This window comes from Wickerhamomyces anomalus (genome assembly GCF_001661255.1).
Source record: "Wickerhamomyces anomalus NRRL Y-366-8 unplaced genomic scaffold WICANscaffold_4, whole genome shotgun sequence".
Taxonomy (NCBI): domain Eukaryota; kingdom Fungi; phylum Ascomycota; class Saccharomycetes; order Phaffomycetales; family Wickerhamomycetaceae; genus Hansenula; species Hansenula anomala.
The window spans coordinates 1807022-1825449 of NW_017567113.1; the positions used below are offsets into that span (position 1 = coordinate 1807022).

Sequence of the window (18428 nt, forward strand, 5' to 3'; positions counted from 1 at the left end):
TTATTTATTCTGAAACCCTTGTAATATTGACCCAATCGATTTGTGATTTTTGAGCGTCATTTCTTCTAACTCTATAGAAATGATCAGTGTATTTCGCAGCATTCATATAAGTCAAGAATTTTTCATCATGAGTAATAACAATCAATTGGAAATTCTTTTGAGCTTGTCTCAATTCAATAATGTTACCTAATGATCTTGCCAAAGACTCAATATTTTCAGCATCCAAATTTGTCGTAGGTTCATCAAGTGCTATAACACCACAATTTGTACCAAAACATTCAGCTAAAGCCAATCTAATAATAATAGACGCTAAAACTTTTTGACCAGCAGAACATCTACCTCTCATATCCAATTCAGCATCTTGTTTCACCATAACAACACGATAATTATAGGATCTATTACCTTTACTTGCCGTGTTTTGATCACTTTTAATCATAATAGTATCAACATCAGTACCACTATATGTACCTTTCCACAACTCATCGATTATTCTATTGATTTCTTTCATCTTAATACTATGATATTGCATAATAGCAGAATCAAGGGCTTTGGAATAGGTACCCAAATCATTTAAAACTAAAGTTTTGGTTTGTAGTTTGACCCATTCTTCTTGATACGATTTCTCAATATCTTTGAATTCAGAGTTTAGTTCCTTTTGGTACTGTTTAGCTTGATCTTCAATTTGTTTGATTTCACCCATCTTACCAGCTAGTTCAGCATTCATACTGGAATATTCTTCACGTAATCTTGAAGATTCTTCTTGATATCTATCTCTTTCACTTTCAGCATTTTGAACATTCATTTCTGAAATTTCAATTTCAATTTCTCTCAATTTGTTTTGCATATGTCTTATATCAAGGTTATTCTTCAAATTTCTCTCTTCATTGTTTGTATCTGCTAGTTTCTTCTCCTCCTCTGAAACTCTGATGGATGCAGCTTCAATTGCTTCTTCATGCTCGGTAATCAAAGTGCCAATCAGCGAGACTTCTTCTTGACATTTTTCCAAAAGTTTGGAATCTCTCTCAATATAAACTTTAATAGCGTCATTAAGTGATGTGAACAAATTCTTGTGGGATGTTAAGGCTTCAAGTTCTTTTTGTTGTTTAGTGATTTTTTCACCATTTTCTTTGCGTAAAGTCTCAAGTTCTTTTGTCACAGAGTCAATCTCCATTGTAAGCTCTCTGATGATACCATCAGATTTTTCAACCATTTCATGTAACTTGACGATTCTATTTTTATTCTCCTCTATGGTCTTTGTTAAGTTTTCCTTTTCGATAAGTGATCTTTCAATGTTACTAATTTTTAGTCTCATATCTTTGACATTACCTTCTAAAACTGATAGTTCCCTCTGCTTACTATCTTTATCCTCAAGTAAATTAGCAACTTCTTTACGAAGATTTTTTAGTTCAGAGCTTTTGGAGTTTTGTTCCTTTTGAAGCTCATCAAGACTTCTTGGAGAGAACCCATAGTCATTCAATTCTCTTTCTTTGGCAGCAACTTGGGCTTCAATGTTTTTCAAATCTTGTCTCATCCTTGAAATTTCATTAACAGAACCTTTGATATCTTCCAAACTAGTAAGTTTGTTCCTTATTTCATCCACTTTCTTTGTTTGTTCATCTAGTTTGTTTTTAGATTCCTCCAAACTTGGTGTGATTGATTTAATTTCACTATCTAGTTCTGCAACTTTTCTCTTAGTGGTAACAATCCTATCAACAACAGATGCTAAAGATCTCACTGTATTCAGATATTCCTTTTGTGATTGAAGTTGTTCTTCGAGTTGCTTTTCAAATCCACTTTCAGTTTTACTTTTCAACTCTTTTATAAATATTGAAAGAACTGATTTTTCATCAAATTTTCGAGAGCATAGATAGCAGCATTGGTCCTTCTCAGCAATTTCAAGTGCTTTTTTGTTGAATTGTAATGTAGTGCTACTCATCTTGAGGTTTTCGAGAGCAATTTTATAATCATCTTCTGCTGATCCTAAGACTTCATCATAATCTTCAACATCTTCATCTTCAAGCTCATCTTTGAACTTCTTCTCTGAAGTTTCAAGCTCCTTGGTTAGGTTGGTGATACTTGACTTTTTAAACTGAAACTCTGATTCAAGTTTATAGGAACGGTCATTAATTCTTTTAAGTTCCTTTTCACCTTCTTTGACTTCATTTTGTAATTTTGATACCTTTTCTTTGAAACTTTTCTCCAAACCTTCTAAGTCCAAAGCCTCTGAGTTGAAAATATTTTCGTTTGCGGTAATGAGTTTAGCTAATGCTTTTTCTCTGTAGTTTTTCTCGTCGTTGAGTAATGAAATTTTGGCATATGTATCAGATTGTTTATGGCTTTGAGAAATCTCATGATTCATAGTCTCAATTTCAGTTTCCAAAGAAGAAATTTCAGTGTTTTTCCCCCGTATTTCTTTGACAAGTTTTTCCACAATCTTTTGATTTCTAAACTCATTCAATTTAGATTCCAAGTCCTCCAACTTTAGCTTTTCATACTCCAATCCACCTTCATTGACATCCAAGCTGTTGATTTTTGTTGCAAGAGATTTGTTTTCATTTTCAATTGATTTAATATCATTATTAGCATATTCTCTATGTTGACTCTCTTTTAGCTTAGAATCAGACACAAGTTTCAATTTTTGCTCAACAACAGCTTCTTCTTTTTTAGAATCAGAAGTCATACTCTGTAATTGCCTTTGGCTTCTATGAGTCTGAGTGTTGAGAGTATTTTCAAACTCTATAAAATCATCAGGAGAAACATCCATATCAAGTTCAGTAATAGATGATTTGACCAAGTCAGATCTTTTCTGTAAATTCAGCTTATAATCAGCCTCTTTACCTTTCAATTGACCTTCCTCGCTGATCATATGACTATAGTCTTCTCTGAGTGTTCTTAAATTAGCTTGCTTATCACCAACTTCGTTCTTAAGCTCTTCGACCTTCTTCTCAGCATCTCTCACAACAGTTTGAAAATTAGCAATCTTATACTGTAGGTCTTCATCAGTATCTGGGAGTAAAGTTGTTGAGTCCTCAAGTCTATCAATTTGTTCATTGAGTGACCTTTGAGAATGTCTATAACTTTCTAGCTTTGATAAAACCTTTTGGAACGCTTGGTTTGATTTGAAAAGGTCATCACTTTGCTTAGTTATACGTCTCAACTCCTCCTCCAATAGCACAGTCTCTTGCTTATATGTATCGACAGTCTTATAACTAGCATCCATCTTCTCTCTAACTCTATCTGCTCTTTCTTTATCTTGCTTTAAGTGTTTCACTGATTGATCTAGTAGTTTGATCTCCACTGTCATATCTTTTCTAATCACCTTGATATTATCCAAAGCTTTAGTAAATTTCAATGCTTCAAAGATTTCATCAAATCGTTTTTTCAAGACAGACGGTTCAGCAAGAGGCCAGAGACTCTCATCTTGATGACAAAATATAACATAATCTAAAATTGATTTAGAAACACCAAGGTAATTAGGAACTTGGACATCTAGCTCAGCACATTTTGTGCTGATAGTGGTTCTTTCACCTCTATGTAAAGCTAACAATTGACCTTCTAGTGTCTTGAATGTAGATGTGGTTTTCTTTAGCGTCAAGAGCATGGCTCTTGTACAAATCATGGACACTCCTGATGCATTAGTGAAAGCCAATTTGACTTGAGCTCTTACTTCTTTATCACCTGTCATCTTTGGATCATGAAGGAAAGCACCACCTTTACTATTTGGGGGTAGATCACCCGTTGTGGAGTACTTCAAACATTCAATAATAGTCTTTGCAATGTTAGTCTTGAGTGCATCATCTCTTCTCAAAGATTCAACTTACCGTTTTACCAGTACCATTTTGACCAACAATCAAAGTTAAAGGTTTACCGAACTCAATTGTTTCCTGGGACCCAGGATCAAAAGATCTGACACCTTGAATGGATAACTGCGTTGATGTTAATGACAAGAATATAGGAGGCGATTAGCTCTTAACCTACCTTATAGATAGCTGACCTAGACAAAATGTTAGCGCATTTTCAAAATATATAGCCTGATAGCAATACATACATCCCCAGAAATGACTTAGAAAAACAAGCACCAAGTTGTAGGCTTTCACTGTTCTTCACCAACTTTATACAGGCGACCGCGTAACAAAATTCACCAATGTCTTCGCGAATTTTGTTTCGCGAATTGTGTTGATGTTGAAAAAAAAAAACTACATGGGCTCGCTCGTGAAGTCAGAAAAGTGACTAACATCACTTGAGGACATTTTTATGCTTCGAAATCATCTAAAAAGGTTCGGAGTATCACTTAGAAAAATGGCAACTATCAATAAACCAAAAGTTGTGCAACCTGAATGGCAAGAGCCCGGTTCAAAAACTGCTCAGAATGAACCAGTGTTGAAAGTTTATAACTCATTGACCAGAACAAAAGTTCCCTTCATTCCAATGGAGGGAAAAAGAGTCAAATGGTACTCATGTGGTCCTACTGTTTATGATTCAAGTCACATGGGTCATGCTAGAAACTACGTAGCAATTGATATCAATAGAAGAATCTTGCAGGATTATTTTGGTTACGATGTTACTTTTGTTCAAAATGTTACAGATATTGACGATAAAATTATCATAAGGGCTCGTCAAACCTATTTATTTGATCAATATGTTAAAGAATTAGAAAATCATGATGAAATTTCCAAAGAAGTGTTAGAAAAAGCTGATGCTGCTTGGAAGTCATTTGTTGAAGCCAATTTACCAGAAGCACCTTCAACCAAGGATGGATTCGAAAGCTGGTCAAACACCGTCAATGTGGCTGAAAAGCAAATTGAGAAACCAAAATTTCCAATGTACCTAATGTCTGCTAAAACTGCCCTTTCAGCTATCTCTGGTTCTCAAAAGATCTCTAAAAAAGAGTTTTTGGATTCAGTTAAAGATGTTATTGTTCCAGTTTTAGATGCTGAATTAGGTTCCACCATAAATGACCCTGAAGTTTTTCGTGCTCTACCTGCATATTGGGAAAAAAAGTATGATGAAGATATGGCTGCTTTGAATGTTTTACAACCAACAGTGACAACAAGAGTTTCTGAATATGTCCCTGAAATTATCGAATTTGTTGAAAAAATTATTTCAAACGGATATGCTTACTCAACAAATGATGGTTCTGTTTATTTTGATACTGTTAATTTCGACAAGGCTGTTCTTCATGATTATGCTAAGTTACAACCATGGAATAGAGGACAAGCTGATTTGATTGCTGAAGGTGAAGGTTCTCTATCAACAAGTGCATCAGGTAAAAGGTCACCAAATGATTTTGCCCTTTGGAAAGCCTCCAAACCAGGTGAACCAGAATGGGAGTCACCATGGGGTAAAGGACGTCCAGGATGGCATATTGAATGTTCCGTCATGGCTAGTGACATTTTGGGCAGTCAAATGGATATTCACTCAGGTGGTATTGATTTAGCATTCCCACATCATGATAATGAATTAGCTCAATCAGAAGCATGTTTTGATAATAAACAATGGGTGAATTATTTTTTACACACTGGTCATTTACATATTGAGGGTCAAAAAATGAGTAAAAGTTTAAAGAACTTCATCACTATCCAAGAGGCATTGAAGCTATACTCCCCACGTCAACTAAGATTAGCATTTGCTTTCTCACAATGGAACAACCAATTGGATTTCAAAGAAGCCCTAATCAATGAAGTGAAATCATTTGAAAACTCTTTAAACAAATACTTCTTGAACGTTAGAGCTCTATATAATGACTACAAGCATCGTTTGGAAAGTAATGTTATCGTTTCCAAGAAGACTGGTCAATTAGAAAAGAAACTTTTAGAAGATTTAAACGAAGCTAAAACCGGTGTTAATGCTGCATTTTGTGATAATTTATCAACTCCTCAAGCTTTGAAAGTAATTTCTGAGTTGGTTACCAAAACAAACACATATATCGTTACATCTGGGTCAGATTTGAGAATTGATCCTATTCTTCAAGTGACTTACTGGATAACAAGAATATTAAATATCATTGGTCTCCAATCTCGTTCTGATAACCTTGGTTGGGATGATAGAGATGCTACAGATGGTTCTTCAAATTCAGTCGAGGAAATTGCCATGCCGTTTGTTAAAGCTCTGTCAACATTTAGGGACCAGGTTCGCTCTGCTGCTATTGCAAAAGAATCATATTCTGTGTTCTTGACAGCAACTGATCAAATTCGTAATAATGATTTATTGAATTTAGGAGTCTCATTAGATGATCGTACTGATGGCCAACCAGCTTTGATTAAATTTTTGAGTTCAAGTGAGAAGGAAGAACTAATTAAGTTTCAAAAGGAAAAACAACAACGTGAACAAGAGAAACAAGCTAAAAAACTTGCACAACAAAAATTGAAAGAACAACAGGAAAAAGAGAAATTAGAGAAATCTAAAGTACCACCATCTGAGTTATTCAAGACTTCTGAATATAGTGAATGGGATGAAGCAGGCTTACCAACTAAAGACAAAGAAGGTAATGAAGTCACAAAGAGTGCTAGAAAGAAGCTACAAAAGCAATATGATCAACAAAAGAAGCTCCATTCTGAATATTTGGCATCAATATGAGCTCAATAGGTGTATGAATATACCAATATAGAAGTAACATTTTAATTTCCTAAATGGGAAGTCAATATACTGTATTACCCTACTAATAATGTGTCCCGTAGCGACTTTAATTTCTCGACAGGTGGACAAAAAAATTCAACACAACATCAAACGCCCTTGCCTCCTGTTTATAAAAGTCCTTATAATCCATAAGGTGTTCATAAGGGGCTTCAGGCATCAAATTCACGTATTTTATCTATCAATCATTTCAGCAAGGTAGATTTAGAGTAAATTTGTAACACAGACAATTGTATTTCAGTGGTTCAAATAGGAGGAATCGTCGTAACAGAAAGAGAGGGCTATTTTAATTCCAGTTGTAACTTAAGTCACATTATCATTGTAATTATAAATCAAAAAACACCAACCTTACCATTATAACCCGAAAGAATTAAGTTCCATAATGTCAGCTGTTGAAAACTTTGTAGAGGTTTTGGATGGTTTAAAGTCTATGAAGACTGGTATTTCAGGTACTCGTATCAGAAAATTAACGCAACTTGCTGTCGACAATGTTAGCGTAAGTATTGTTCTTTTATTTTGTTATTTAAGGGATTGAGATGAGTAGGATCATCTAAACCCTGGTTGGAGATAATGAATCTCTTGTATTTGAGATATCAGTATCATATAAAAAATTCAGTAATTCATTATCGTCAATAACCACATTATTATTAAGAATTCACGTATTAACAAGTAAATCTTATATAGTTAGAATCTCAATTTGTTGAAAAAGCTGAGAAGTATTTGAAAGAGGCCGGTGAAAACCATAAACTTGGTGCTTTGTATGTTATTGACTCCATTGCAAGAGCTTACAAAGAAAAAGCGAACAAGTTGGGTGAAACTGTCAATGCAAGCGCAAAAGACGGTACTTACGCAGATGCGCTTTACAAATTGAACACTTTTATTCCAGAAGCTCTTACAATTGTTCTTGATACTGTTACTTCAGAGCAAAAAGAAAAAGTTGGTAAATTATTAGATATTTGGAAGAAATCTGCTACATTTGAAGCGCAACAATTACAACCAATTAAAAATAAGTACTTTGTTAGTAACGGTGGATCTAATGCTGCGTCAGCCTCTGGTACTCCACAGACTGCTCCTGCTCCTGCTCCTCAACCAACAGATCCAAATGAAATATTGAAGAACCTAGCAGCTTTAGCTGGTAATAATCAACCTGCACCAGCTCCTGTACCAGCTCCTGTTCAAGCACAAGCTCCAGCTCCAGGTCAATTACCAAACTTAGCAGCTTTAAGCTCTAGTGATCCAAATGCTCAACAAGCTGCTTTGTTCCAAATGTTGCAAACATTGCAAGCGACTGGTCAAATGCCACCTTTACCTACACAGCAACAACAGCCACCAATGCAACAACCAGGGCGTCCACCTGCTCAAGGTTTATCACAAGAAGAAGCTTTCAGAAACTTCAGAAACCATGGAGGCAGTCAAGATCGTGAACGTGATAATAACAGATATTCAAGAAGAGGAGGCCGTGATAGATCCAGATCACCTAGAAGTGATGGTAGAAATGCTCCTCCACCAGGACATGTTATTGGTGAACGTAATATTCCAGGTACTCCACATTACAGAGAAAAGTTTGTCAGTTCTGACCCTAATGTTCCTGATGGTTCAATTAAAGTTTTAAGTCGTACATTATTCATCGGTGGTGTTCCAAATTATATGGATGATCAAGAATTGGCGTCAGTTTTAAGACCATATGCTGAAGTTCAAAGTGTCATTTTGAATAATGAACGTAAACATGCTTTTGTAAAAGTTTATTCAAGAGCTGAGGCTGAAAGTGTTATTTCATCATTCAACAAAAATGGTGCTTTATCATTAAGAACCCGTTGGGGTGTTGGGTTTGGTCCTCGTGATTGTTGTGATTATCAACATGGTACTAGTTTGATTCCAATTGAAAGATTAACAGATGCTGATAGACGTTGGGTTAATGCTGCTGAATGGGGTGGTATTGGTCTTGATAGACCTTTGACCTCAGGTCTTGTTATGGAAGAACCAGATATTGAAATTGGTGAAGGTGTTTCCTCAAAAGCTATCTCCAAGAAAATGCCTACAGATGGTTCAAGAAACGGTCCAAGATCTACTAAACCAGGTGAACCAGATGATATTTACACTGATCCATTAAACAACTCTAACATTCCATCCTTCATGCAAGGTGGTAACAAAGCTAATCCATTGGCCAATTTGTTTAATCAATCACAATCAGCTGCTCCAGCTCCAGCCCCAGCTCCTCCAGCTGCTGGTGGTGAAGCCAATGCCCAATTATCAAACTTGATGGCATTCTTGCAACAGCAACAACAAAAATAATAAGCTTTAAGCTGAAATCATTGGACAAAAAATATTGTATACTATTAAGACAAAATTATTCACTGAGATTAGTTATACATGTAGTTTACCAGAGTTTATGTAGTTAAATAGTTCGCGAAAAGCTGATTTACCCTGCTACACAGTTTCGCGAATGCGTTCTGTGTTTTTATAGAGTTTTTTTTTTCCTCGACTGAAGTGAAAAATTCAAAGATCATTGGAGGTATAAGGTGGATTCAATTGAACATAACTCAGGCACTTACTTTTGAGCAGCTGTTCAAGATGGTGAATGCAGGATCATTGTGTATGTTGGTCACAGATAAAGAAGATGTGTGAAATTGAAACTCTATCATGAGGGAAACTCACCCATCTTTGAAATGCAGATCATTTAAATACTAACTAATGAATTAGCATTCAAAAGATGTCTAGCGACTGTCGCTAAGACCAAATATGAACCACTCCCATTGGAATCAATAAAGACAGCTATACTTCTATCAAGAAATCCAATTGTTACACCGGAACTTACACCATTTGAAAAAGTTTATTACAACTATCAAGAAGAATTAGAGCGTCGTTTGATGTGGACATTTCCTCAATATTATTATTTTAGAAAAGGTACTCTTTCTGAACGTCGTTTTGTGGCAGCTCAAAAGGGTCCAGTTACAAAACAGCCAGGTGTTTACTATTCTAAAGGTATTCCAGATGTTGCTCACAACAGAGAAAGAAGATTAAAACAGGTTGTTACTATTCCAAAACAAGAAACTTCAGAAGATAGTAATTTAGATGAAATCTCTAGACCAGTTGTTCCAAACCCAAGAATCACTGAAGCAGATAAAGCTAAGGATTTGAAAAGTTTAGAACGTAAAATACCAAGAACACTATATTTGTTGACCAAAGATTCAAATGGCTGGAGATTACCATCATTTGCAACTCCACCAGAAACTCCATTGCACATATCAGCAGAAGCAGGTCTAAGAAAACTTGGGGGTGAAGCAATAAATACATGGACCGTTTCAAATACACCTGCTGCTGTCTTAAAATTCAGGGGTGCTGAATTGGCAAGCAGTGAAGATCCTTCAAAAGATTTAACTAGAGAATACATTATCAAATCACATATATTATCTGGTCTATTCAATCCGGAAGCTGTTGAATATGAATGGTTGGTGAAGGAAGAAATCAAAGAAAAAGTTTCACCAGCTTATTACGAAGCTACTGAATTTTTATTTTCTGATATTTAAGTGATGGAAAGTGTACAATACAGGGGGAGATTTTTAAAAGGTGTATATGTGTGAACTTGTAAATACAATAGAAAAGAGATAATACTTCTTTACATAACAATATATCAGGCATAGTCAGAAAAAAAAATGATTTGTCGTAGCATTAAGATTAATTTTAAAAATGTCTATCTCTAGTTCTCATATCAGCTCTTGCTCTTGAATCTCTAGGACGGTCTCTTAAATCTCTAGAATCCCTTGGATCTCTGTCTCTCATTTCTCTTAGATTAGATTTACCAGGTTTATTTGTCAAGTAAAGATCACCATCGTCTGAAGTGTAAGCAAACAAAGTTTTGATTGGGCAAAATTGCAAATTTGGGAACGTTTGAGAACCAGCAACACATTTGGGTATTTCATGGAAACATTCTTCTGATTCAATTTCATAAATTCTACTAGATTGGCCATCTTCATAAGTTGCACTAATATAAGTACCTTCTCTTGAAACATCAATTTGTGCAATTGGTTGATCAATATCAGCAAATATTTTGACAACAGCTAAAGTTTGTAAGGACCAAACTGATATAACACCTTCATTACTACCTGCAACTAAGTATCTTGCTCTTGCTTCAACTTTCAAACTTTTTATAGAAGATCTGTGTCCTTTCAAAGAAAGGACATGTTCTAATTTCCCATTATCAAAGCGATACATTGGAATTGAGCCATCAGCCAGCCCTAAGAATATAAATGAAGAAGTGTTATTCCAAGAAATTGAATAAATATCTTCATCTAGTTTCAAAGATTCCACAATTGTATAAGCATTGGCATCTATAATAGTCACAACATTAGACCTACTTATAGTGGCAATAAATTTACCATCACCCGAGTATTGAACCACGATGTTATTAGATACACCAGTGTCAATTTCTTTGATTAAAGAACCTCTAGCAGTGTTCCATAGCTTGACATTTTGATCATTACCAACAGAGGCCAAAGTGGATTCACTAGTTGGTTTCCAAGAGATTGATTCAACTTGTTTTCTATGACAATCTTCAATGATCACTGGTTGTTTTGATACTAGGTCGCAGCTGGCCAATTTCCATGTTCTTATTGAACCATCAGTTCGACTATAAGCTATTCTTGTTGCAGGGTTATTCCAAGCCACTGTGATGATCTCATTTGCGCTACGGTAGCGACTTGATTTGGCAGAGCTCTTGATGTCTGGAACCACTGTGGTGACTAGATCTTGAAAGTACTTTTTGGACATTATGTGTAGTTCTCTAAATAATTATCTAGACCAAAGTTGTTGATGTTCATATGTCGCGTCCACGAAAGGAAGAAAATCGAAATTGAAGTTCTACATTGGTGGATGGCTAAAAAACGCTGCCACCAACGGAAGTATACATTGTAGGCAGACCACCAAAGTAGAGTTACACTCTAGGCAGACCACCAAAGGAGGCTTCCCTTCAAGGCCAACCACCAAACTACACTCATTTCTTAGGCTGTCCCACAATGTAGAGTAGTACATTTTACTAGATTATGCTCAAGGTCCTATGAAGTAACAATCCTTACTTGAAAGAAAGTGTGCTTTGCTCGATACCAGTTCATACACAAGCTTCTAGCTCATCTTGTTCGTCTTCAACCAATGTCATTGGGTAACAGCTACACCTCTTTGCCCCAAAACGTATGGTGCTTACATTGGTGGTTGGTGTTGAAAACTCGCGACCACCAAAGGAAGTGTACTTTCTCAGATCAAAAAATTTGTTAGTGGACCATCATCCAACAACGTAGTAAATCAGGTTTAACTGCCCAAACACTTTCAAAATCCCATTTCACACCTAAAAAAAGCATGTTATGCGGTTAGTCGATGAATTTTAGGCCTATGGCCCCTTAGAATCCACTACTTCTGCAATAATTTTGATGGCCCATTGAAGGGCATCAAACATCACTGTATTGGACATTGGCCCGTCACCACAACATGAAACAACTTCTTTAATCTAAAGCCATAAAAGGTGACAGTACAGTCAAATATGATGGTCATATTTATGGATAGTATCTATTTGTGCACGAGGCGATACATCTTTTATGGTTTCGTAGCAGATATACATCACAAATATACTCTGTACAAATTTTGAACAGCTATTATATTGATCAATTATCTACACTGAAGACTTGAGGCTCTCAAAAGTCATTCACTAAATTCTGTAAATAGCTTGACTTACTGGGGTCAACATCTCTATTGTGAAGTACTCAACCCGAGAGAATGAAGAAACAGTTGGGTTAATGGTAAATGAAAGTGTAGCGCAGAAACCTCGTAATACTTCATATGGAAATCAAGTACCATATTCTCTACTGACTTTCCACCTATGATCACCAGATTATTGAAATATACCGACTAAAGTTACTCGAGATCATGTTCAGAGATAGAAAGAGCATTTTTCACACTGCAAATTGACTAACCAGCAAATGACACTATAGTATGGAGAATGTAACAGGCAATCAACCAGCTAAAAACTAACAAGTACGACGCAAATTAATACCTGAATGTGTAGCTAGATCTCATTTTTTGAAGGTAGCAGCAGTACACTAGCTAGTTAGCATTTATAGCTTGTTAAATAGAGATTAACCACAATAAAGACTCTACATTGTAGGCCAACCACAGAAGTAAGTCTTCATTCTGGGCTGACCCATGAAGGAAGCTTACATTGGTGGACGCTTAAAAAGCCATCCACCAACGTAAGTCTACTTTCGCGGTCGACCACCAATCTACACTTCCTTCGGGGGTTTTCTTACATTGGGGGATGCGACACATATAATTCGCATTCGTTTTGAATTTTTCCAAGTGGTTACGAGCCCCCTTTTCCCATATTGACAAAAAATCTAAAGTTACAAAATACCAAAACAATAGATTTCAATCATCGACACGAATTGAAAAGCGTGTCTTTTGCTGTTTAAACTGCTGAAAGTTGTCGAAATTAGTATTTACAGGTGCTTAGGAAGGTGAATATCAATATGGGTGGTCACTATGGAGCCAAAATGAATGGCCAACAAACACTGAACATGGCACCAAAGGGACCCAATCTGCTGATGCAAAGAAGAGGTGGGCCAATATTAGGGTCAATCAAAAGCAATAAAACATATGGCAGTAATCGTTCACATAAAGACCAAAAGACCAAGTCTGTCTCAAGAGCTTATATTGTTTCATCAGACGAAGAAGAAGAAGATGCGAGACCCAAGAAAATGTCCAAGGTGGACGCGATTTCAGTTGATGATGAGGATGATGATGATATTGAAGTTTTAAAGGACACGAACTCTGACGTTAGTGAGGATGAACAGGAAAGGAAAGTCAAAACGTTCAAAAGAAGTCGTAAAGACGGTACCACTGATTTGTTTGGTGGCTTTAAATCCAACGCGGTGAAGAAAGTTAAAACAGACAAGAATGGAAAAATTGAAGACAAATATAAGCTTCCAAAAGATGATTTTGGCCAAAAGATAAAACAGCGAAAGCTTCCTATTGCAATGCCATTTTCCAAATCCACGATTGGTAAAAAGAAAAAAGATGAAGATGAGGGTTTGGATGCATTTATGACCGAAGAAGAACGTAAACTAATGAAAGGTAATAAGTCACTTATGGATAAATTAAACCAAAAACCAAATTTAGGTGACCCTCAATTCAACTCATTACAAAAACCAGGTACATCCATACCAAAAAAACTAGAAAAAGAGAAACAATTGAAAAAATCGTTAACTGAAGAAGAATCCAAAACTGAAAATGCTAGTAATAAGTTTAGTAAACTTGTCCAAGGATTAAGTAGCACTGGTTCAAATGAAGATTTTGCTAAAAAATTGATTAAGAATAAAGTTGTTAAAAGACAAGAAGAAGAACAAGAAAGAAACATTTTGGAAATTGATCTTGATGAAGAAATTGATTCTGGTTTGAGGAATAATTTTGAAGAATTTGATGAAGAGAAAAATTTCAGAAAACAAAGAAAAATCGTGGAGAAAAAATATGATGGTAAAATATATCCAGGTGCTTTAAATAAACAAGAATTGGAAGCTAAAGCTCAAAAACATTTGAAATGTGTTCCAAAGATCTTGAGTGGGCAAATTGAATCTCCTTATTATGGGCATGCTTCAGATATTGCTAAAAACTCAGCATCTACAGTTCTTTCATCAAGTGAATTCTTGAGATTACCTATTGGTGAATTTACTATTGGATTTTATGGTGCCAAGAGACAGGCTGTTATTGCTTCATTGATCAAAAATACATTTGAAGATGAATTGAATAAAGCTTTATTAACTAATAGAACCATGAAGTTTTGGTCGAAAGATTCATTTGTTTTATATGTTTTAGCTTGTGATGTTGCAGTTAGAATGGCAGCCAGTGATTTGGACATCTCCACTGGTGAGGCATTTGATGTATTATTTGATACAGTTGACTATGGGAAGTATATTACGGATCCAGTACCAGTATAGAGGTAGCATGAGAAAAAAGCATTAGTACATAGCATTTAATTAATTAACGACCCATAGAATTTCAGATCGAATTGATTTTCTCTATGTATCTCGGAGCTTATCTTGAGCTAAACTCAACTCCGATTCAACGTTCCGTAGTGTTTTAGCCTCAGGAAAAAGCAGATTAACTAAATTTCATACTGAATTTACCACTAACTTCATAAATTACATATCTTCTCCATTCAAATTTCCTAAAAACTCAAGTTTAAACTAAAATTGATCTCAATATGATAAGCGAAAATCTGTTATGCGCCGCACTTTTCCACTCATCGCGCCGGGTAAATTTCTTCGGAGCGAATAATTGGCAGCTGCCATAAAAATAAAAAAAAAAAAAATCTGGAAAAGTTTTTAACAAAAAAGAAAGCGATACAAGTAATCTTTTACTGATTAACTTTCAAGTTACTATCTGTTTTTTTTCTTTATTAAATCAATAACAATGGCTGCTGTTTTCCCAAGAACCTGTTACAAATGTGGTGAAGTTGGTCACTTTGCTGAAGCTTGTACTCAAGATGAACGTTTATGTTACAACTGTCGTCTTCCAGGTCATGAATCAACTGAATGTCCAGAACCTCGTCAAAATACTCAAAAACAATGTTACATTTGTGGTGGTGTCGGTCATGTTCAATCTGACTGTACTCAACAAGCTAATGGTGCTCGTTGTTACAACTGTTCCCAATTCGGTCACATCTCTAGAAATTGTACCCAACCTCAACAACCAAATCAACAAAGACCAGCTAAAACTTTTGCTCCAAGAGCTAACAACAAAGCTACCACTTGTTACAAATGTGGTGGTCCAAACCATTTTGCTCGTGATTGTCAAGCTGGTGTAGTTAAATGTTATGCTTGTGGTAAAACTGGTCATATCTCAAAAGAATGTTCTTCAGCTTCAGGTGGTGCTAACATTAACACTAAAACTTGTTACACTTGTGGTGGTGTTGGTCATATTTCCCGTGATTGTAAAGATGCTGAAACTCAAGCTAATTAAGGTGGTGGTTGTCTGTTTTATTTCGACGTTGTCATTTAGGTTATTTTAAAAAAAACGAATTGAATTTTCATTGGGTTATTATTATTATTATTAATTTTTTTCTATCATTATATTTTTTTTGTATGTTTTATTTTTATTTTACTAGTTTTATTTTGAGTCCTTTCTGTTTTTTGTGTTCAAAATTTTGTATATACATTTGGTTGCAGGTGAAGAAGACTTTGGATGTTTGATGATTTGGTTAATGCTTTTTTCCAGTACGATCTGGTACATTACCCAAATTTGTTCAAAGAAGAATTAAAGTGTGAGTGACGTTTTAAATTGAATAGGTTGTGAGTCAAGAGAGAATGAAAGAAATCAATAAGAAGCATTCTAATTAATGGGATATATATTTTTTATGGTTTAAAGAGGTTGTTAAATGTAGACTATATCAAATCTTTATACAGGGCATCACCAATTGCAACAACTTTTTTAATCTCCTCCACATCATGTACTCTTACAATATCGGCTTGATAACCAATACAAGACATAATCACAGCACCAGTACTTAAAACACGATCAGCCGGGTCTTTTTCATTGGTTAATGTACCAATAAACTTCTTTCGAGAAGGACCAAGCAAGATTGGCAAACCAGCTAAACTTCCAAATTCTTTATTTTCTTGATCATAATTTGAATAAGTCTTGATCAATGGTGTTCCTCTGATTATAGCCAAGTTTTGTTTTAAATTTTTAGCAAATCCAATCCCAGGATCGGTTATGATTTGCCATCTTTTAACACCATGACTTATAGCTTTTTTATATTGAACAACCAATTCTCTAGAGATGGCTTTTAACAAAGTTTCATCATGTTCAGAAACTGGGATTGAAGGATGTGCATATTCGGTAACAGATTCATTTGAGTTTTCTTCATATTGATTCAATTTAGACATTGTATCTGGGGTCCCTCTAGTATGGTTTAAAATATACGGAACACCAGTTTCTGCAATGACATCAAACATTTTCTCATCATACAATCCACCACTGATGTCATTAATCAAATCAGCACCAGCTTTAATGGATTCTAACGCAATATGTGATCTGTAAGTGTCAATACTAATGACAACATTTTGTAACAATGGGTTTTCATGGGATCTAATAGCTTGGACAATAGGAACAACGCGATTCCATTCTTCTTCCTCAGATGGAGCAACTGAACCAGGTCTTGTGGAGACACCACCGATATCAATAATGTCAACGCCAGCATTGACCATTTGTAATGCGTTTTTAATGGCAACTTCAACAGATGCATTTTTACCACCATCACTAAATGAGTCTGGCGTTGTGTTTAAAATTCCCATGATTCTTGTCTTGTGGGAGTTTGTTAGCAAATCAAATGTCAAGTTTCTTGATTGGTCATATTTAGAGTATTTATTATGGAATGGCACTAGGGTTTGTAAAAGATTTGATTTTTGCTTGGTATGATCAACTGAAGATTTGTATAATTGGGCAAGATGGTTATGATAAGGCTCTGCAGTGACTGGATGTATATCTTGAGGTGATATTAGCTCACATAATGGTTGTAGAACAAAAGTTCTTTCAATCATTCTTATATGTGGGATGATAAGGTTTGGTTCATTGATGACTAGGTCATCGTAAAGTAAAATATCCAAATCGATTGATCTTGGTCCATTCTCTATTAGTTTCACTCTTCCCAATAAATCATATTCAATTTCTTTTAATTTTTTTAACAAATCTTGAGGTGATAATGATGTTTGTAATTTCAATGCACCATTAACAAATTTGGGTTGATCAAGATAATACATTGGTTCACTTTCGTACAATGAAGAAGTTTCCAAAACTTTGGTATCACCAAGTGAGTTCAAAGCATCAATAGCAGCAGTGATATTTTCAATTTGATCACCCGTATTAGAACCAAATGCCAAATACACCAAATGATCATCAGAGGTCGGCTTGTGGTCTTTTTCTGCAGATGGTAAATTGAAAGTTTCTTGATAGTCTTCTGTAGTGGTGACACTTTGAGCATCAATCTTTGGTAAATGTTTGAAGTGGTCTGCTGTTCTGGTGACTTGTACTCCAACACCATCAGCATACGTTATAGCATTTGGTTTTTCCACTTTAGCAGTGACTTGTAAAACATCATTTTGGGTAACAATTTGTGCGACAGAATCAATCAAAGCCTCCACTGTTTTGAAATTTGCATTTTCAATGTATGTAACCACTTCAGCAATGGTTTTGTAGTAATCAAATGGTTTAGCTTGATCATATTCCACGTCTAAATCAATAGTAACAAATTGTTTCTTGAATCTTTCAAAAGTGAAAACACCAATCAAGGTTAGCAATTTCAAGGATGAGATGTTTAGTCTATCCACCGTACCCGGTATCTTGTGTATTTGACCATCTTGCTTCAATCTATTAATTGTGACTTCAATATTCTCAGCACGTATCTCTGTCTTCTTTCCAGATACCTTGATCTCGACATTATCACCACCACCTTTCTTTTCATCCAAAACGACTTCAGAGACAGAATTTGCAATATTTTCTAATGACTTGAAATTTCTATGTTTATTCTTTTCGAAATATTCAGTAATGTTTCTCGAAATGACTGCATAATTCAATGAATATTTAAGATCATCTGAAGAACTTGCCTTATTAAAATCTGTTCTCAATTTGATAGAAACGTCAATTGGTTGTGGGAATGGACGGTTCCAGAAATCTTTACCAGTGATGGCATGAACTTGTAGCTTATTGATTAACACTATATCCTCATCCATGGTGGAATGAAATCTTTCAATTCGTTA

At 35.4% G+C, this 18428-nt stretch overlaps 7 protein-coding genes across 7 annotated transcripts; 4 read left to right on the top strand and 3 right to left on the bottom strand.

Moving 5' to 3' along the window:
• Window positions 1–4: 4 nt before the first annotated feature.
• RAD50 (MRX complex DNA-binding subunit) lies at window positions 5–3929 on the bottom strand (the record flags this gene model as incomplete). Its single annotated transcript, XM_019181979.1, has 2 exons — window positions 5–3769; window positions 3822–3929. Coding segments are annotated over 2 exons (3873 nt in total), but the record flags the coding sequence as incomplete, so codon positions are not given.
• A 325-nt stretch (window positions 3930–4254) lies between these two features.
• On the top strand, window positions 4255–6654 carry CRS1 (cysteine--tRNA ligase). Its single transcript, XM_019186456.1, has one exon. It carries the CDS (start codon window positions 4300–4302, stop codon window positions 6574–6576), a length of 2277 nt encoding a protein of 758 aa, XP_019038565.1. The 5' UTR covers window positions 4255–4299; the 3' UTR covers window positions 6577–6654.
• Window positions 6655–6780: 126 nt separating this feature from the next.
• NRD1 (Nrd1 complex RNA-binding subunit) lies at window positions 6781–8925 on the top strand (the record flags this gene model as incomplete). The annotated part of the gene is made up of 3 exons (XM_019182767.1): window positions 6781–7129; window positions 7318–7687; window positions 7760–8925. The coding sequence occupies exons 1-3, from the start codon at window positions 7016–7018 to the stop codon at window positions 8923–8925; spliced, it is 1650 nt and encodes a 549-aa protein (XP_019038566.1). The 5' UTR covers window positions 6781–7015.
• Window positions 8926–9204: 279 nt separating this feature from the next.
• Window positions 9205–10160, top strand: MRPL17 (mitochondrial 54S ribosomal protein mL46; the record flags this gene model as incomplete). Its single annotated transcript, XM_019185811.1, has 2 exons — window positions 9205–9226; window positions 9406–10160. 2 exons carry the CDS (start codon window positions 9205–9207, stop codon window positions 10158–10160), a joined length of 777 nt encoding a protein of 258 aa, XP_019038567.1.
• A 154-nt stretch (window positions 10161–10314) lies between these two features.
• On the bottom strand, window positions 10315–11400 carry TEX1 (Tex1p; the record flags this gene model as incomplete). The annotated part of the gene is made up of 1 exon (XM_019184967.1): window positions 10315–11400. One exon carries the CDS (start codon window positions 11398–11400, stop codon window positions 10315–10317), a length of 1086 nt encoding a protein of 361 aa, XP_019038568.1.
• A 1672-nt stretch (window positions 11401–13072) lies between these two features.
• On the top strand, window positions 13073–14654 carry RTC4 (Rtc4p). Its single transcript, XM_019184180.1, has one exon. It carries the CDS (start codon window positions 13146–13148, stop codon window positions 14607–14609), a length of 1464 nt encoding a protein of 487 aa, XP_019038569.1. The 5' UTR covers window positions 13073–13145; the 3' UTR covers window positions 14610–14654.
• Window positions 14655–16055: 1401 nt separating this feature from the next.
• Window positions 16056–18401, bottom strand: FOL1 (trifunctional dihydropteroate synthetase/dihydrohydroxymethylpterin pyrophosphokinase/dihydroneopterin aldolase FOL1; the record flags this gene model as incomplete). The annotated part of the gene is made up of 1 exon (XM_019184968.1): window positions 16056–18401. The coding sequence occupies one exon, from the start codon at window positions 18399–18401 to the stop codon at window positions 16056–16058; it is 2346 nt and encodes a 781-aa protein (XP_019038570.1).
• Window positions 18402–18428: the final 27 nt, after the last annotated feature.

What these genes read in the sequence shown, in the direction of transcription:
- RTC4 (XM_019184180.1), top strand. Translation starts at nt 13,146, where the DNA reads ATGGGTGGTCACTATGGAGCCAAAATGAATGGCCAACAAACACTGAAC.
- CRS1 (XM_019186456.1), top strand. Translation starts at nt 4,300, where the DNA reads ATGGCAACTATCAATAAACCAAAAGTTGTGCAACCTGAATGGCAAGAG.